General features: G+C 38.9%; 1 protein-coding gene across 2 annotated transcripts; it reads right to left on the reverse strand.

Annotated features, from left to right (window-relative positions):
* Positions 1 to 706: 706 nt before the first annotated feature.
* hsdl1 (hydroxysteroid dehydrogenase like 1) lies at positions 707 to 14,101 on the reverse strand. Of its 2 annotated transcripts, none has more exons than XM_048530892.1 (5): positions 14,004 to 14,101; positions 13,366 to 13,635; positions 5,129 to 5,574; positions 3,907 to 4,134; positions 707 to 2,099 (listed from the first exon to the last, which is right to left on the reverse strand). In XM_048530892.1, exons 2-5 carry the CDS (start codon positions 13,583 to 13,585, stop codon positions 2,004 to 2,006), a joined length of 990 nt encoding a protein of 329 aa, XP_048386849.1. In that variant the 5' UTR covers positions 13,586 to 13,635; positions 14,004 to 14,101; the 3' UTR covers positions 707 to 2,003. The 2 variants fall into 2 exon arrangements, with proteins under 2 accessions (XP_048386849.1, XP_048386848.1); XM_048530891.2 differs by having other exon boundaries at positions 13,366 to 13,837; positions 14,004 to 14,099.
* Between the last annotated feature and the right edge of the window lie 769 nt (positions 14,102 to 14,870).

Consider the following 14,870-nt stretch of genomic DNA (forward strand, 5'->3'; position numbering starts at 1 on the left):
AGTGAGGAGAGAAGAGGTGCATTGATAGGCAAAGAATAGGGTCTGGCTCTTGAAGAGTGGCAGGGTGACTTATAAGGGGAGCAGACGGAGGTTGAATTGGGGGATCTGGATGAGGAGGCAAGGTAAGGAAGGAGCAGCAATACAAGTTCACAGAATCTTAAGATTGTACCTCGAGGTTGAAAAAGTTGCATTCAAAAATGTTCACACTATTATCATAAATAGCAGGGAATATAAAAGGCTATTGGTAAAAATGAACTTGACTAAACCTTCATAACATAATTAAGATTTTTGTGCTATATTGGGCATCAGCTTACAGGAAGTACATTTAAACATTAAAGCATACTGAAAATTTAGAACTCTAAAGCTAAATACCGTGGAAACCAGATATCTGGCAGCAAGTTTATGATCATTAACATGAAACACTAACTTAGTTTCTCTTCGCAGATGCTCCCTGACCCGTTGAGTACTTTCCAGCAATTTCAGTTGTAATGATGGTTGTTTCTCATTTTAAAAAAATGTTCAAATGAAAGACAAATTTAAGGTACACGCTGTCTGGCTGGAATCCTTGTGTTTGCTATATTACGGCTCTCTTCGTTCTCCTTTCAACCTCCTTTACCTTTTAAAATAAATGTAATATGTAATGCCTTTTTAATTAATCTTACTACATTTTAACAACCAGTGACTAAAACACTGAAATGCGCATATGTTTTGACTCAATTTTTTTAATATATTCCAGTTATTTGTTATAAATACCACAACGGACATTCTTCCACATCAATTATAGTTACAGATCTTTCAGGATAACAGGTCATATGAGAAAAAGGACCATAAAACTTTAAACCATAATTACAGCATCTCACCTCACATTATTTTTAAGCAACACTCAAATTCGACTTGATAAAACTTAAACGAACACAAACAAATATTTGCCTACAACAATGCTACAAGTTGTTTCAGAAGTCACCAAGGCTGGTATTCCAAAAGCGCATGATCAAATGGGGATTGAAAGACATACCTCACTCAATAGGTTATGATAATGTAACAAACCAAAGACAGTTTTAAAAGTGCCCCACACAGCATTAAATGCCTATGTTGAAAAGTTACTATTACCACAGAAGTAATGGAACACCCATGAACACTGTTTAGCTGTTCTTCAATACTGAAACTTGCCCAATTAATGTAAAAATAAGTAAATATTTGGACTAAATTATAATTTTATATAGATGTCCAATAAAACAGCAAACTGTAGGCAAACTAAAGCTCATTGTAAATCAATAAATAAAGTCAGTGCATAAGCCAAATGAAGCTAACAGTTTCTGCCCTAATAACTAATTTCTTTGCATTATTTGTTGTGTATGTAAATAGACAAGATTAAATAAATATGGCAGCTGTTTAAACATACATTAGAGATGTACACTATGTTATCAGAAAACTCATCATGTTTCTTCACAAGCAGAATACACACCTCACTCCGCAATTCTTTATTTTCAAACAAAAAAATTAAAATATAGATTTTAAATTGGATACCCAGGTGAAGACAAGGAAGTACAATGAGTGCTCCAATCTTTTCAATAGTTAGTTGTGGTTTTTAACTCTCTTTGGGGTATTTAATTACTAGTATTCAGTGAAAAACTGTAGTTACAGTGAGATACAGTTCAATGTGTGGAGACTTTAGACAACAGAATTAATGTTTGTTTAGGAATATTCCTTGGAATGTTTCTTCACAGGACATGGATCAACTACTTGTGTGGACAGGTTAATTGAGAGTGGCAACAAAAATACCATGAGGTTATTAGTGCAAGTAGTATTTGATTTAGAGAGTTTTATAGATATGAGGATTTCATGTTGGCTGTGTTTCTTCCAATTAATCAAGTTTCAGACTGAAATCTTCTTACAAAAAACATATTTTTATAATTCACAAACAACATTGTATATTACTTCATCCTGCTCACACAGGGTGGTGATGCCTCTGCACACACTTATGGCTTGCCAGTACCTCTGAGTTAAGATTCGTGTGCTGCCTTTCTGCACAATCTGTTGTTCATCAGAGTTACTCCCCATACCCACAGCCATTCAGGCATGTACTGGGCAAATAAAAACTGCAAAAGAAAGAAAATCACAAAAATAATTTCATACAACCAGGAAAGTATTTTAAATGCAGTAGATATTTTTTCACTTAAAGACTACCTGAACCTCTATCAAAACACTTCAATGACTTAACAAAGCTGCTTGGATCCATAAAACCAATTACCAAGTGCAAAAGTTAAAAAGAAAATAATTTCATATCTTTTAAAGAAAATGTAATACATTTAAAATAAAATGAATAATCATCCTCATAAGTGAATTTGGCTTAATTCTGCTTTTTAAAAATATCTTTGTCATGTTTTCCTCGTCAATTCTGTAAATCATTACCCACTTGTCAACTGGATTCCTCCCTTTCCTTCTTTTTGACCTTCCTCTATCAATTTTTCATCATCTGCACATGCCCAATAAAATTATTTTGTTGATGACATCAATCAAATAACATTCTTCTTGTATCGTTGCTGACATTTGTTATTAGTTTTCTGAACTTTACTTTCTCAGTGCTTTTCAAAGCTGGACCTCCTGTTTCAAAACTAGACTATACACAAAACCCTTTACTAATATTTTCTATTCAGTTGACCTGTCGATATTCTCTTCTGTTAAATGCGTTCATGCCTAGAATTCCTAGCGTCCGCCTTCTTGGCATATCTGCTGCTTTCAGTTATTATACTTTGCAGCTATTATTATACTTTCAGTTATTATACTTTCTGACCTGATTTAACTGGTCAATCTTGTTTCTAGAATAGGAATACATTCACAATTTAGGTTTTACCCGCATTGACATTTAATGTATAATCCATTGCTATTGCATTCAGGCTATCAGCAGTTGTGTTTCTCACGTTAACGCTTTGATGGCTGACATCCTTCATTAGTTGACCACTTATGTTTAGGGAGATAAATACCTAATTGTATTTTATGATAATGGTTGAGGGGATGACATGATAAGAGCTTTGAAAGAACTGACACCTCTTTTCCATCTAACCAACTTATCGACTAATCTACTCTATATTTTCATATCTTGGTGTGACCTGAGATCTAAAACTTTCTGGCCTAATGACAATTTAGTCAATTTTCCTAAAGGATGTCTGTTTGGGCCTACTTAGTTTCAGTGAACATTTCCCTGAATGAATCACTGTCTTCAGAAAAGCAGATAACTAGTATGTCTCAGGCTAAACACAGTTTAGTGATGCAACAAGTAAGAGTGCTAATACTAAACCAAGGTCTCAGCTTCACCTCAGTGGCTTCAGGACATGGTGCTCACTAATGCTGCAATAAAATAGTAAAGAAACAGGGCAAAGTATAATAACCAGAGGTGCTATCAACCAGATGAATTTTAGGGAGTATCCGGGTTCTCTTACATCCTACCAATATTTATATACCAATTAACATAAAAACAGAGCATCTGTTCTTTTAAGAGATAATGGGAACTGCAGATGCTGGAAAATTCAAGATAACAAATTGTGGGGCTGGATGAACACAGCAGGCCAAGCAGCATCTTAGGAGCACAAAAGCTGACGTTTCGGGCCTAGACCCCTTTTTCTTGTGAACAGTCTAGTACTGAAACGTCAGCTTATGTGCTCCTAAGATGTTGCTTGGCCTGCTGTGTTCATCCAGCCCCACACTTTGTTATCTCTGTTCTTTTAGCATATTTTTCTTTCTGGCACCTTGCTTTTTCCAAATCGGATAAAATACTTTCTACATTATGTCAGTGATTGACTGCACTTCAGATATATTGGGTGTAGAAAGTTTTAGAATGTACAAGATTGTGAAAGGTTCTACATTAGTTCAAGTCCTTTAATGTTAATTTTGGATCTCAATAATCACCTGTATTGAATGCATCCAGTAACCAGAGGTCCTGTGTGATACCCCAAGGGTTGAAACTGCATGATGTGCGTAAACATTCGCTGATGGTGCTAGCCACGAGTTGATGCTGAATCCATCAGTGTACATGACTGTATTGGTTTTTACATGAAATGGCAACAAGCTCTGAACAAAAATTCCTTTGGGTGCACATTCAAAGTGCAAAGCTCTACTAAAATGATCCAAATACATCTGAAAAACAACAAAGTGAATTTGAAAATGTATCATTCCTAAGTACAGATTCAGGCCAATTCTAAATTAACAAATACACAAAACTAACTATTTTCTTTAAAGGTCAAGATGACAGCCTATAATTAGAAGATGCACAATGGTTTCCAGAAGTTTATAGTTCCAATTTTTCAAGTGAGAAACACTTCAGCAATGAATCAAAGGTTGCTAATACACTAACAAATGCAGTTAATGTTAACAGGCAAGCCTTCCCCACTCATCTGTAAGGTTGCTGTGATGCTCTGTTATATAATTACAATAGTTCCCTGCCTGCTGTCTTAGCTATACATTAATTAGGATAATCACAAAATGAACTTTTTTTTCAAAAAGGAAAGAACTGTAATTAACATTCACGCCCTTCAAAAATAAGATTTGAATGGGTGATGCAAACAGAACAACCTAAATATCTTCATTAAAGCACTTAAAGCATTTTGTGAAAAATCACAAGAAAATGAAACATTTGTGACTCATAACTCAAAATTAATTTACCTGGAGAGTGCACTTATAATTTTAGATAGAACATCCAGAATTAAAACTTCAGAAAGGCTATTAATGTGATGGTTTTAATACAGCATAATTCTGGAACTTATAGCAAGTTGTCATTCAGTCGTGCAGCAAAGGAACAGACCCTTTGTCCCAACTTGTTCATGCCGACCGGATTCCCTAAAATGCCATTTGCCTGCATTTGGCCCATAAACTCTAAACCTTTCCTGTTCGTGTATGTGTCCAAATGGCTTTTTAATGTTGTAATTGTACTTGCCTCTATCACTTCCTCTGGCAGTTCATTCCACATACATATCATCCCCTGTGTGAGAATATTGCCCCTCAGTCTGTTTTGAATCTTTCCCCTTAAATCTATGCCCTCCACTTTTGGACTCCCCTACCTTGGGGAAAATGTGGTCTCCTGTGGGCATACAGTTAAATGGCATACTATAATTGCAGAAGTCATTAGAGATACCTTTGTGCTTGAATACATAGCCATCTGTGGTGAGGGCTTACAGGAAGACCCCGAGGAAATGTTAACAATAGCTCCCTTGTTCCTCTCTATCATTCCTGGTAACAAAATATGGATCATCATGTTGGTTGCAGCAATGTTTACATTTATGAGATCCCAGAGTTTGTCTTCAGACATGTTAAAGAAAGACTGTGGGTGCTCATAGGGCACATCAACACTATTCACTAGGATGCCTATTTCTTTATCTTTTAGAGCTTCTCGGATTGGCTGGTATATTTCTCGTCCTCTAGTAAAATCAGCTTCTATTATAATGGTTTCAACATTAAACATGTCCGAAATAGCGGTGGCTGTAGCTTCCAGCTTGCTTCGGTCATGGCTGATGAGAATCAGATTAATGCCTTGACAAGCCAATTCCTCAGCATAAGCCTTGCCGATCCCATCTGCTCCACCTAAGGAAACAATTGTAAATCTATTACTATCCAAATTAAATTAAATATCATTACAATAGAAACTGACAAAGATGTACCTCAGCCCTATCCATTAACACAAATGGAAACAAATGAATGCTTCTAAAACCTCTTTACAAAACGCTGGGTGACTATCCACAGCTAAAGATGGAATTGAGGCTTCACTTAATTCAACGAATGCCAGCATTTTTGCTGCACAGTGACTTGTAAAGATTAGTAAAGGTGTTGTACTCCGTAAAATCAAAGTGGAAATCAAAACATTTCAGAAGTGTGCCCAAAATCTGCTGTTTCTGTGGTAGGCATGTATAACTGACACTTCAAAAATATGGCATTCTTCTTGTAGAAGCTGTTGAAAGAGATGGGAGTGTGCAGCAGGTCCTGGGCATCCTTGTGCACCAGTTGCTGAAGATGCATGCAGGTGCAGCAGGCAGAGTATGAGAATTCAGGGTAGATGATTTAGGATGGAGACAAGATATTTCTTCACCCAAAGAGTGGTGAGCCTGTGGAATTCATTACCACAGGAAGTGGTTGATGCCCACACGTTGAATGTATTCAAAAGGTGACTAGATTTGGCACTTGGGGCGAATGAGATCAAAGGTTATGGGGAGAAAGCAAGTTTAAACTATTGAGTTGACGATCAGCCATGATCATGAAGAATGGCAGAGCAAGCTCAAAGGGCCAAATGGCCTCCTCTTGCTCCTATCTTCTATGTTGGGGCTCAACGGCTAGCACTACAGCCTCACAGCACCAGGGACCTGGGTTCGATTCCAGCCTTGGGTAACTGTCTGTGTGGAGTTTGCACATTCTCCCAGTGTCTGCGTGAGTTTCCTCCGGGTGCTCCGGTTTCCTCCCACAGTCCAAAGATGTGCAGTCTAGGTGGATTGGCCATGCCAAATTTCCCGTAGTATACAGGGGTGTGTGGGTTATAGGGGGGATGCGTCTGGGTGGGATTCTTCAAGGGGCGGTGTGGACTTGTTGGGCCGAAGGGCCTGTTTCCACACTGTAGGTAATTTAATCTAATGTGTCTGTTAACTTGTTCAAAGCACTGTTGGTATAAACTTTCTACACAGTATAAAATAAAGCAAACTCAATTTGTAATTTTTGGCTAATGTAATTAGACAACATAGCCTTAAATCGTTAGATGTAGTTAGATGTTTGCCTGAATGACAGTAATTAGCAAACATAGCAAAGTGTGCAGTATCACTAATAACATGCAGTGAGAGTGTTAATGAAGGATCAAGTGATAAATTATCAAGATTGGAAAAAATTTTCTGTAAGGTGACGGTGGCCAACACATGCTTCACCGTAATGCTCTTCTGCACAATTACTCAAATGTGTCTCTTAGAGGCTAATGCATCTGTGTCTTGTTGCCTTTAACAGTCATAGAGAAGCAGAAAACATCATTTCCTATCTAAGCAAATATTTTGGAGAACATGACCAGTGTTTAATAGGGTGTACGACCAAAAGAGAACCAATGCTTAGCTGGAAACTAGATCACAGCTTAAAAAAAGTGAAATTGAGCCAGTACTTTCAACAGAGTAAAAAGCAGCAAGGAATAGGGTTGGGAAGCAGCCCTGAAATAAATATGGGAAAATGAAATGATGAATTCACTTTGAATCAAGGTTAAATTATTTTACTTTCAGAACTATGCCTACTTGTTTGTAATGGCTTCTAGAGTTTAATATTATTGAAATACTGAAACCACTTGGAATGTGAAGTTTAATTGTATTTTTTAATAAATCAAGTGAGTAAGATCAATTTGCATGCAGATAAATCTTTTCCAAAGTTTGAACTGCAATCTTCAGAGTAACTTATCATTTGGGTGTATACCTTTATGCACTGAAAGTACAGACCAGGAATGTTCTCTCTGCCCTTTACTTTCCAGTATTAATTCTCCTTGTAAAACCTGAAAGAACTGTGGATGCTATAAATCAGAAACAAAAACAGAAATTGCTGGAAAAGCTCAGCAGGTCTGGCTGCAACTGTGGCAAAGGGTCACTCTACCCAAAATGTTAACTCTGATGTCTGTTTGCAGATGCTGCCTGACCTGCTGAGCTTTGCCAGCAATTCCTGTTTTTGTTACTTCTAGTAATGGAAATGGAGGTGGCATAAGTAGAAAAGCGTGTGCGCGCACACACACACACCAGTACAGAAACCAAAGTACATATTGGTACAGCAATGCAGACTGACTTCTGGAATCTGATGCTTAGTGTATCACAGTGTCTTGAAAATGTTGGTCATGACTGGAATTTTGAGACTTATGCATGTAAGAAAAGAATGTTTTGTTTTATCCTAGTTTTTAGTATCTAGACTCAAGGAACTGTTACAGGGAGACGTTGGACAAGCTAAGACTTTTTTCTTTACAGCGGCAGAGACTGAGAGGGGGTGTCTTACAGAAGTGTATAAGATCATAAGAGGCATGGATAGAGTGAATACACTCAGTCTTTTTCCCAGGGTTGGAGAATTGAGGACAAGAGGATGTCAATTTAAGGTAAGAGGGAAAAGAATAAATGGGAACCTGATGGACAACTTTTTTACATAGAGTGTGAGATGTATATGGAATGAGCTGCCAGTGGAAGTGGTTGAGATGAGTACATCAACAACATTTAAAAGGCATTTGGATGAATACATGGATAGGAAAGGTTTAGAAGGATATGGGCCACATGCAACCAAATGGCATTAGAATAGATGGATATTTTAGTTGGCATGGACCAGCTGGGGCTGAAGGGCCTGTCTCTGTGGTGTAGGACTCTTATGATCATAGAATTCCCACAGTGCAGATAGAGGCCATTCAGCCCATCAAGTCTGCATTGACCTTCCAAACAGCATCCCACCCAGACCCACCCTATCCTTGCAACTCTGCATTTACCATGTCTAATCCACAAGGCCGCACATTGCTGGACGCTACAAATAAGTTAGCATGGCCAATGCACCCAACATACACAGCTTTGAACTGTGGGTGGAAATCGGAGCAGCTGCAAAGACCCATGCAGACATGGAGAGAAAGTGCAAACTCCACACAGTCACCCAAGTCTGGAACTAAACCCAGGTCCCTGGTACTGTGAGGCAGCTGTGCTAACCGCTGTGCTGCCCAAACTTGGTACTGGGGATCCTGATCAGAGTGCCAAATCTAAACGAGTTACAAGTCTTTGAAGTGGAAAATATTAGCATTATCTGAAAGACTGTATGATTAGAATATGGCAGCAACTTCTGTTTGCTGTTAATAAAGAGCAAAGGCTCACAGGTACCACTCTTGATAAATGTCACAGGCAAAACGTGATTTGAGCCCCGACCCTATATATTTAAATGAAAATTCCTTGTGTAGTTTTCAAACAAATGCCATTCTAAATTAAACTGTAGAGATCTGGAGCCTAAACAGAGATATCACCAGTGTAGCAAATAGGAGGAAGGGAGAATACTGCATCACAGCTGTCCTCAAACACTACCAAGACGTGATCTTCACATGCAGCAGCCAAGACACCCATCTTTTGTATCAGGCCACACATATTGGCTCGGGCAGGTTTAAATCAAGCTCACAAACATCCACAGATGGGTGAGATCTTTGTCAATGATAGTGATGAACTCAGACAAACTTGAGGGGATTTTTTGGAGAGGTTTAATATTAGTAAGGAAATGGTGGTGGCAAATTCTCAGGGTTTGGGATTAGCTTCATCGCAGAGTATTTAAGGAAGTCACCCTATGCTACATACACTAGTGGTCACCTTCCAAAATCCTATAGACGCTGAAACAGTTTCTATGGATTGGAGGGTAGCTAATGTAATCTGACTTAAGAAGGAAGACTGAGAGAAAACGTGAATTACAGACCAGTTAACCCGACATCAATACTGGGATAAATGCTAGTGTCCATCTTACAGATGTAATAGCACAACACGAGAAAGATAGTGACAAAATCAGAGACAGCATGGATTTACAAAAGGGAAGTTGTACTTGAACAGTCTGTGGTATTTCTTTGAGGGTGTAACTGGTGGAATGAATAAGGGGAAAACTAGTGGATATGGTTTACATGAATTTTCAGAAGACTTTTGATTAGGTCTGATATGCTTCGAATCAGTGGACTGGTCCATTTTCAAAAACTCAGCAGCCAACATAAAAGGAGTAAGCCACTACAATCAAAGACTCCATCTGTAAGTATGTAGAGAACTGAATGCCAATGATGTTAATCCGAGTGTTCCCCAACCAGAAACCATTGATGAACCATAGGATCTACTCCTTACTGTCAGGCCTGAGGCAATCAAGTCAGCTAACCCTGATCTATACGGGAAGACTAGATATGATCTCTGCAAAGCCATCGGGATGCCAAGAGACAGTACCAGACTAAACTAGAGCCCCAGACTAACCAAACAAAAACACATCAATTATGGCAAGGTTTACACAACATAATGGGCTACAACACAACGTCGAGTGGAGTAGCTGACAATGCATTCTCCCCCAACGAGCTGAACGCATTCTATGACTGTTTTGAACAGAAAGTCAGTGAAATGATATCATCTGCCCCTAAAATCTCGAATCACCTGTAGCCACAATCACCGCTGCCGACATTAGATCGACCATCTTGAGAGTGAATCCACAGAAAGCAGCTCGCCTGGATGGAGGCCCGGCCATGCATTCAGATCCTGCACGGACCAGCTGGTAGCAGTACTTGCAGACATCTTTAACCTCTCCTTACTATGATGTGAGATTCCCACCTACTTCAAGAAGTCCACTACCATTCTGCTACCAAAGAAAAATCAGACAATGTGCCTTAATAATTACAATGCAGTGGCTGTGGCATTCATCAAGAAGTATTTCATGAGATTTGTAATGGCACACATCAACTCCAGCCTCCCAGATTGCCCTGACCCACTACAATTCTCCTACCGTCACAACAGACCCACAGCAAATGCCACTTCCCTGGCCCTACACTCATTCCTACAACATCTGGATAACAAGGACACTTACATTAGAGTCCTATTTATTGACTTCAGCCCCTGCCTTCAACACCATAATTCCAAAAAAACACATTTTCAAACTCCAAGACCTAGGACTCTGCTCCCACCTCTGCAATGGGATCCTCAACTTCCTGACCTGCAGACCACAATTACTAAGGATAGGCAATAACACCTCCTCCACAATAATTGTCAACACTGGTGCCCTGCCAGGCTGTGTACTCAGATCCTTACTATGCTCCTTATACGACTGTATGGCTAAATGCAGCTCTAACTCCATTTACAAATTTGCTGATGTTACCACCACGATAGGTCAAATCACGAACAATGAAAAGACAGAGTACAACAAAGAGATAGAGTCCTTAGTGGCATGGTGTAAAGACAACAATCTCTCCCTCAATGTCAATAAAATGAAGTGGTCATTGACTTCAGAAAGCGGACTGGAGGGCACACAATGGTCTGTATCAATGGTACTGAGGTTGAGATGATCAACAGCTTCAAGTTCCTAGGAGTAAATATCACCAATCTGTCCTGGTCCATCCACATTAATGCTACAGTCTAGAAAGCACATCAATACCTCTACTTCCTCAGAAGGTTAAAGAAATTCAGCATGTCCACAATCACTCTCGTCAATTAAAGATGCACCAAAGGAAGCATCCTATCAGTTTGAATCACATCTTGGTATGGCAACTGTTCTGCCCTAGACTGCAAGAAATTACAGAGTTGTGAATGCAGCTCAGTCCAATCAGCCTTCCATCCACTGACTCCATCAACACTTCCCATTGCCTTAGGGACAGTTTCTTCTCGGCTGTTACCAGACTTATCAATGGACTTCTCTTTTACGAAAGTTGATCCTTCTCTGTAGCTGTAACACTATATCCCGCATTCTGTTCTATTACCCTAATGTACATATGTAAGGTATGATTTTTCTAGTTAGCATGCAAAACAAATACTTTTCACTGCATCTTGGTACCTGTGACAATAATAAATCATATCAAAGAGATTAGCATACAAAATTAAAGCGCACAGGATTGGAGGCTATGCACTGAATTGGATTGAGAACCGGTGGCAGATAGTAAACAAAGTAGGAATAAAAGACCTTTTCTCAAATGGCTGGCAGTGACTAGTGGGATACGTGCTTGGGCCCTAGCTATTCACAATATATATTAATGAGTAATATGAGCAAACTAAATGTAACATCTCCAAGTCTGCAAGTGATGCAATGCTGAATGGAAGACCATGCTGTGAGGACGATGCAGAGAAATTTCAGTGTGATTTGGAAAAGTTACATATGCAAATACATGGCAAATGAAGTGTAATGTCAATAAATATTTGGTTTTACGTTTTGATAGCAAAAATCAACAAGCCAGTTATTATCTGAATGATGATAGACTGGGAAAGGGGGAGGCGCAACAAAATCTGGCCTCCTGGTACACCAGTTACTGAAAGTAAACAGGAAGATGCACAGAATGTGAAAGAGGCAATGATCTGTGGGCCTTCTTACTGTAAGGATTCCATTACAGGAGCAGGGGTGTCTTGTTGGTTTACCAAACTGAATCCACAGATGACACAATTGACGTACAGGGCGAGCTGGTTTGGTCAGGACTACATTCTCTAAAGTTCAGCGGGGAGGGACTGTTGAGTTTCATAGAAACCATTAAAATTTGAACAGAATTAGACAGAGCAGATGCAGCAAGGATATTCGCGAGGACCAAGGAGTCCAAAACTACAGATCACAATCTAAAAGGTAAGGAGTCAGCCTTTTAGCCAAGAGCCAAAAAGGAATTTCTTCACCCAGAGATTGGTGAGCCTGTAGAATTCTCTACCGTAGGAAACTGTTGAGGACAAAATTGAAGACTTTCAAGAATGATGCAGATATAGATCTAACAACTAAAGGAATCAAAGGATTTGTGAGACAGTGCGAACAGAATACTGAGTTGGATGATCAACCATGGTCATACTGAATGGCAGAGCAAGTTTGAAGGGCCTATTCCTACTCCGACAATCTATGATTCAATTCTAAATGGTGTCTTTCCACAGTTGGTTACACATGCAAAAGCATCTTGGACAGCAGACCACAAAGGCAAAACCTTCTCTTTGTATTTAATACAATATATAAAGAAAGATTAATACTGCTTAAAAACTATTAAAATTAATGATGCAATTGTCTCTTTTTTTGGTGCATTCATACAAGTATTAATCTGTTTTGGCTTTGCACCAGCATTATACTTTGGATTTTAAGTCACTTACACAAGAGCAAAACAAGGTGAAACCACCTCCTTTATCAATGAATCTTGCTCTTCTGCATTGAAAATCAGTTCATGACCAAATACTGGATTTAAAAAAAAATTAGGAAATCCAGGGACACGGATGACACTTGCAGGACCTACACTGATTGCCCATTCCTTATTACAGGTATTCCCTCAATACTTTAGACGTAATGTTCTGGAACTTTAAGCCAGTGAGAATGAAGGGAAAAATATTCAAGTCAAGATGACTTTAAAGTTTCTAGAGGTCTGCTCTTTCTTATTCATTGGAGGAAGCAGGTTTCACAGTTCCTGCGAAAGAAGTCTTAGCTACTTGTTGCAATGCATTTTGTAAAAGGCAAACTGTACAGCCACAGTATGCAGATGGTGGAATGATGAGCTATTTAAACTGGTAGATGGGATGTTAACCCATCAGACAGCTTTTTTCAAGTTTGTTCAGTGTTGTTACATCTATGTTTACAGTACAACTGCAGCATTGGTGCAAACCAAAGTGTGCCATGTCAGTAGTTCAATTCATCTTGTCAGTGCCATTCACATAAAGACTGAGGAAAGGAACGTACCAGTCACCAAAGCCCATTTGCCGAAGCGTTTCATCAGGTCTCTTCTGCTTACTAGTCTCGGGACAAAATGAAGTCGGACCATGTTGTAGAAATCACAGATGAGGCAGATGCTCTTCCTTGTCACATACCATGCTCCCACAATGGCTAGTGCTTCTATGTAGGTATTACATGTCCGGGCAATCTGTCTGTACAGTAACTGGAAACTGTCCACTGCTGCCATGATTTACTGTAGGGATGGCCTCTATCCTAGAGAAAGGCCATTATAGTGACCTGTCACAACATAAAATAGTGCTTTCAGTGCAACTACAGAAAGCATTTCAAGGCCAACTGTTTGATTTTCAGGACAAGCTGCCAAATAATTTACTGGAAAAATCACTCAATATAAAATATACAGTTAGTTATGAAATTATTCTGTAGCCCTTGATGATAGTCTGTCCTCGTCCTCTTGCAAACACTCTGTCGTTTTTACCTGCTGTAAACAAACAAATCGAATTATTACAGCATAGAGAAATGGCTTGAAGAAATTTATTTTCACATGGAGCTTGGACTTGGCATAAATTGTTTATGTAGATGCGTGCTTTTCATTCTGCCAATCATCCCCAATTCCACACTATTATAGAACAACTGAAATAGCTTACCTTAATTCTGGTCACCGGCCTAATAAACTGAACAAATAATACTTGCTGCTAGGAAATTACACACAGTGACCTCTAAGGGACCGCCTCTTCGAGTGCAGAGGAGGAGCTTAAAGAATTTAGCTGTTCAATGCTATGCCTTACAAAAAAGTTTTTCCATCTAACTTGATGTAAGAATTAGTAGATGATTTAAGGTAACTAATATTAAGATTAATTTGACTTCATTCCATTGAAGTATTAACATTTATAGTTTTGTTTTGTCCTGGACTGAAGGAATTTAATTAAAACTTTTTTTGCTGCAATGTTCAGGCTGGTCTCTGAGAGAATTATTTATCTCGCTCTTTTAATTTAACCTATTTTGATCCACATTAAAAGTATCTCCATTTTGTCAAAAAAAAACACCAATCAGAAGGCAGATGATTATATTTAATCACATAAAGATGGTTTTAAATGGCAAATTTGAGATGTGCAGGTTACTATGGGCCACATATGGGGCTGATTGTTTTTCCCATTTTGAGCTGAAATTCTTTTCCGAATGAGATTGAATGCATTCAATCCATGGTTTACAGGAACTTTTGCCTCTTAAACTGCCACTGTTCACATTATTAATTATGCATCCAGATCCTATTACATCCTTTGTATGTGATCCTGAGGTAGGAGAGCCAGAACCTTCCATTGTCACACCACAGTTGTACACGACTTCAGACACTGCCCCTCACACAGTGGTGTTATGTTGTTATCATTGAGGACGTAGCTTAGGAAGGCAAGTTATCTCCCCACTTTGCTGATAGTTGCCTGAAGGTGCTGGTGGCAGAGCTTTATCCTGTACACCTGCAAAGAAGGCTACGCCATCAGAATTGGCCAGTCTGG

The sequence above is a fragment of the Stegostoma tigrinum genome, chromosome 4 (genome assembly GCF_030684315.1).
Source record: "Stegostoma tigrinum isolate sSteTig4 chromosome 4, sSteTig4.hap1, whole genome shotgun sequence".
In the NCBI taxonomy this organism is placed as follows: Eukaryota; Metazoa; Chordata; class Chondrichthyes; order Orectolobiformes; family Stegostomatidae; genus Stegostoma; species Stegostoma tigrinum.

Coding starts and splice junctions, on each gene's coding strand:
- hsdl1 (XM_048530892.1), bottom strand. CDS start 13,585: ATGGCAGCAGTGGACAGTTTCCAGTTACTGTACAGACAGATTGCCCGG. Junction 5,575..13,365: donor CAAATGGGCTTTGGTGACTG/GTACGTTCCTTT, acceptor TTGTTTCCTTAG/GTGGAGCAGATGGGATCGGC. Junction 4,135..5,128: donor CTATGTATTCAAGCACAAAG/GTATCTCTAATG, acceptor GTTGTTTTTCAG/ATGTATTTGGATCATTTTAG.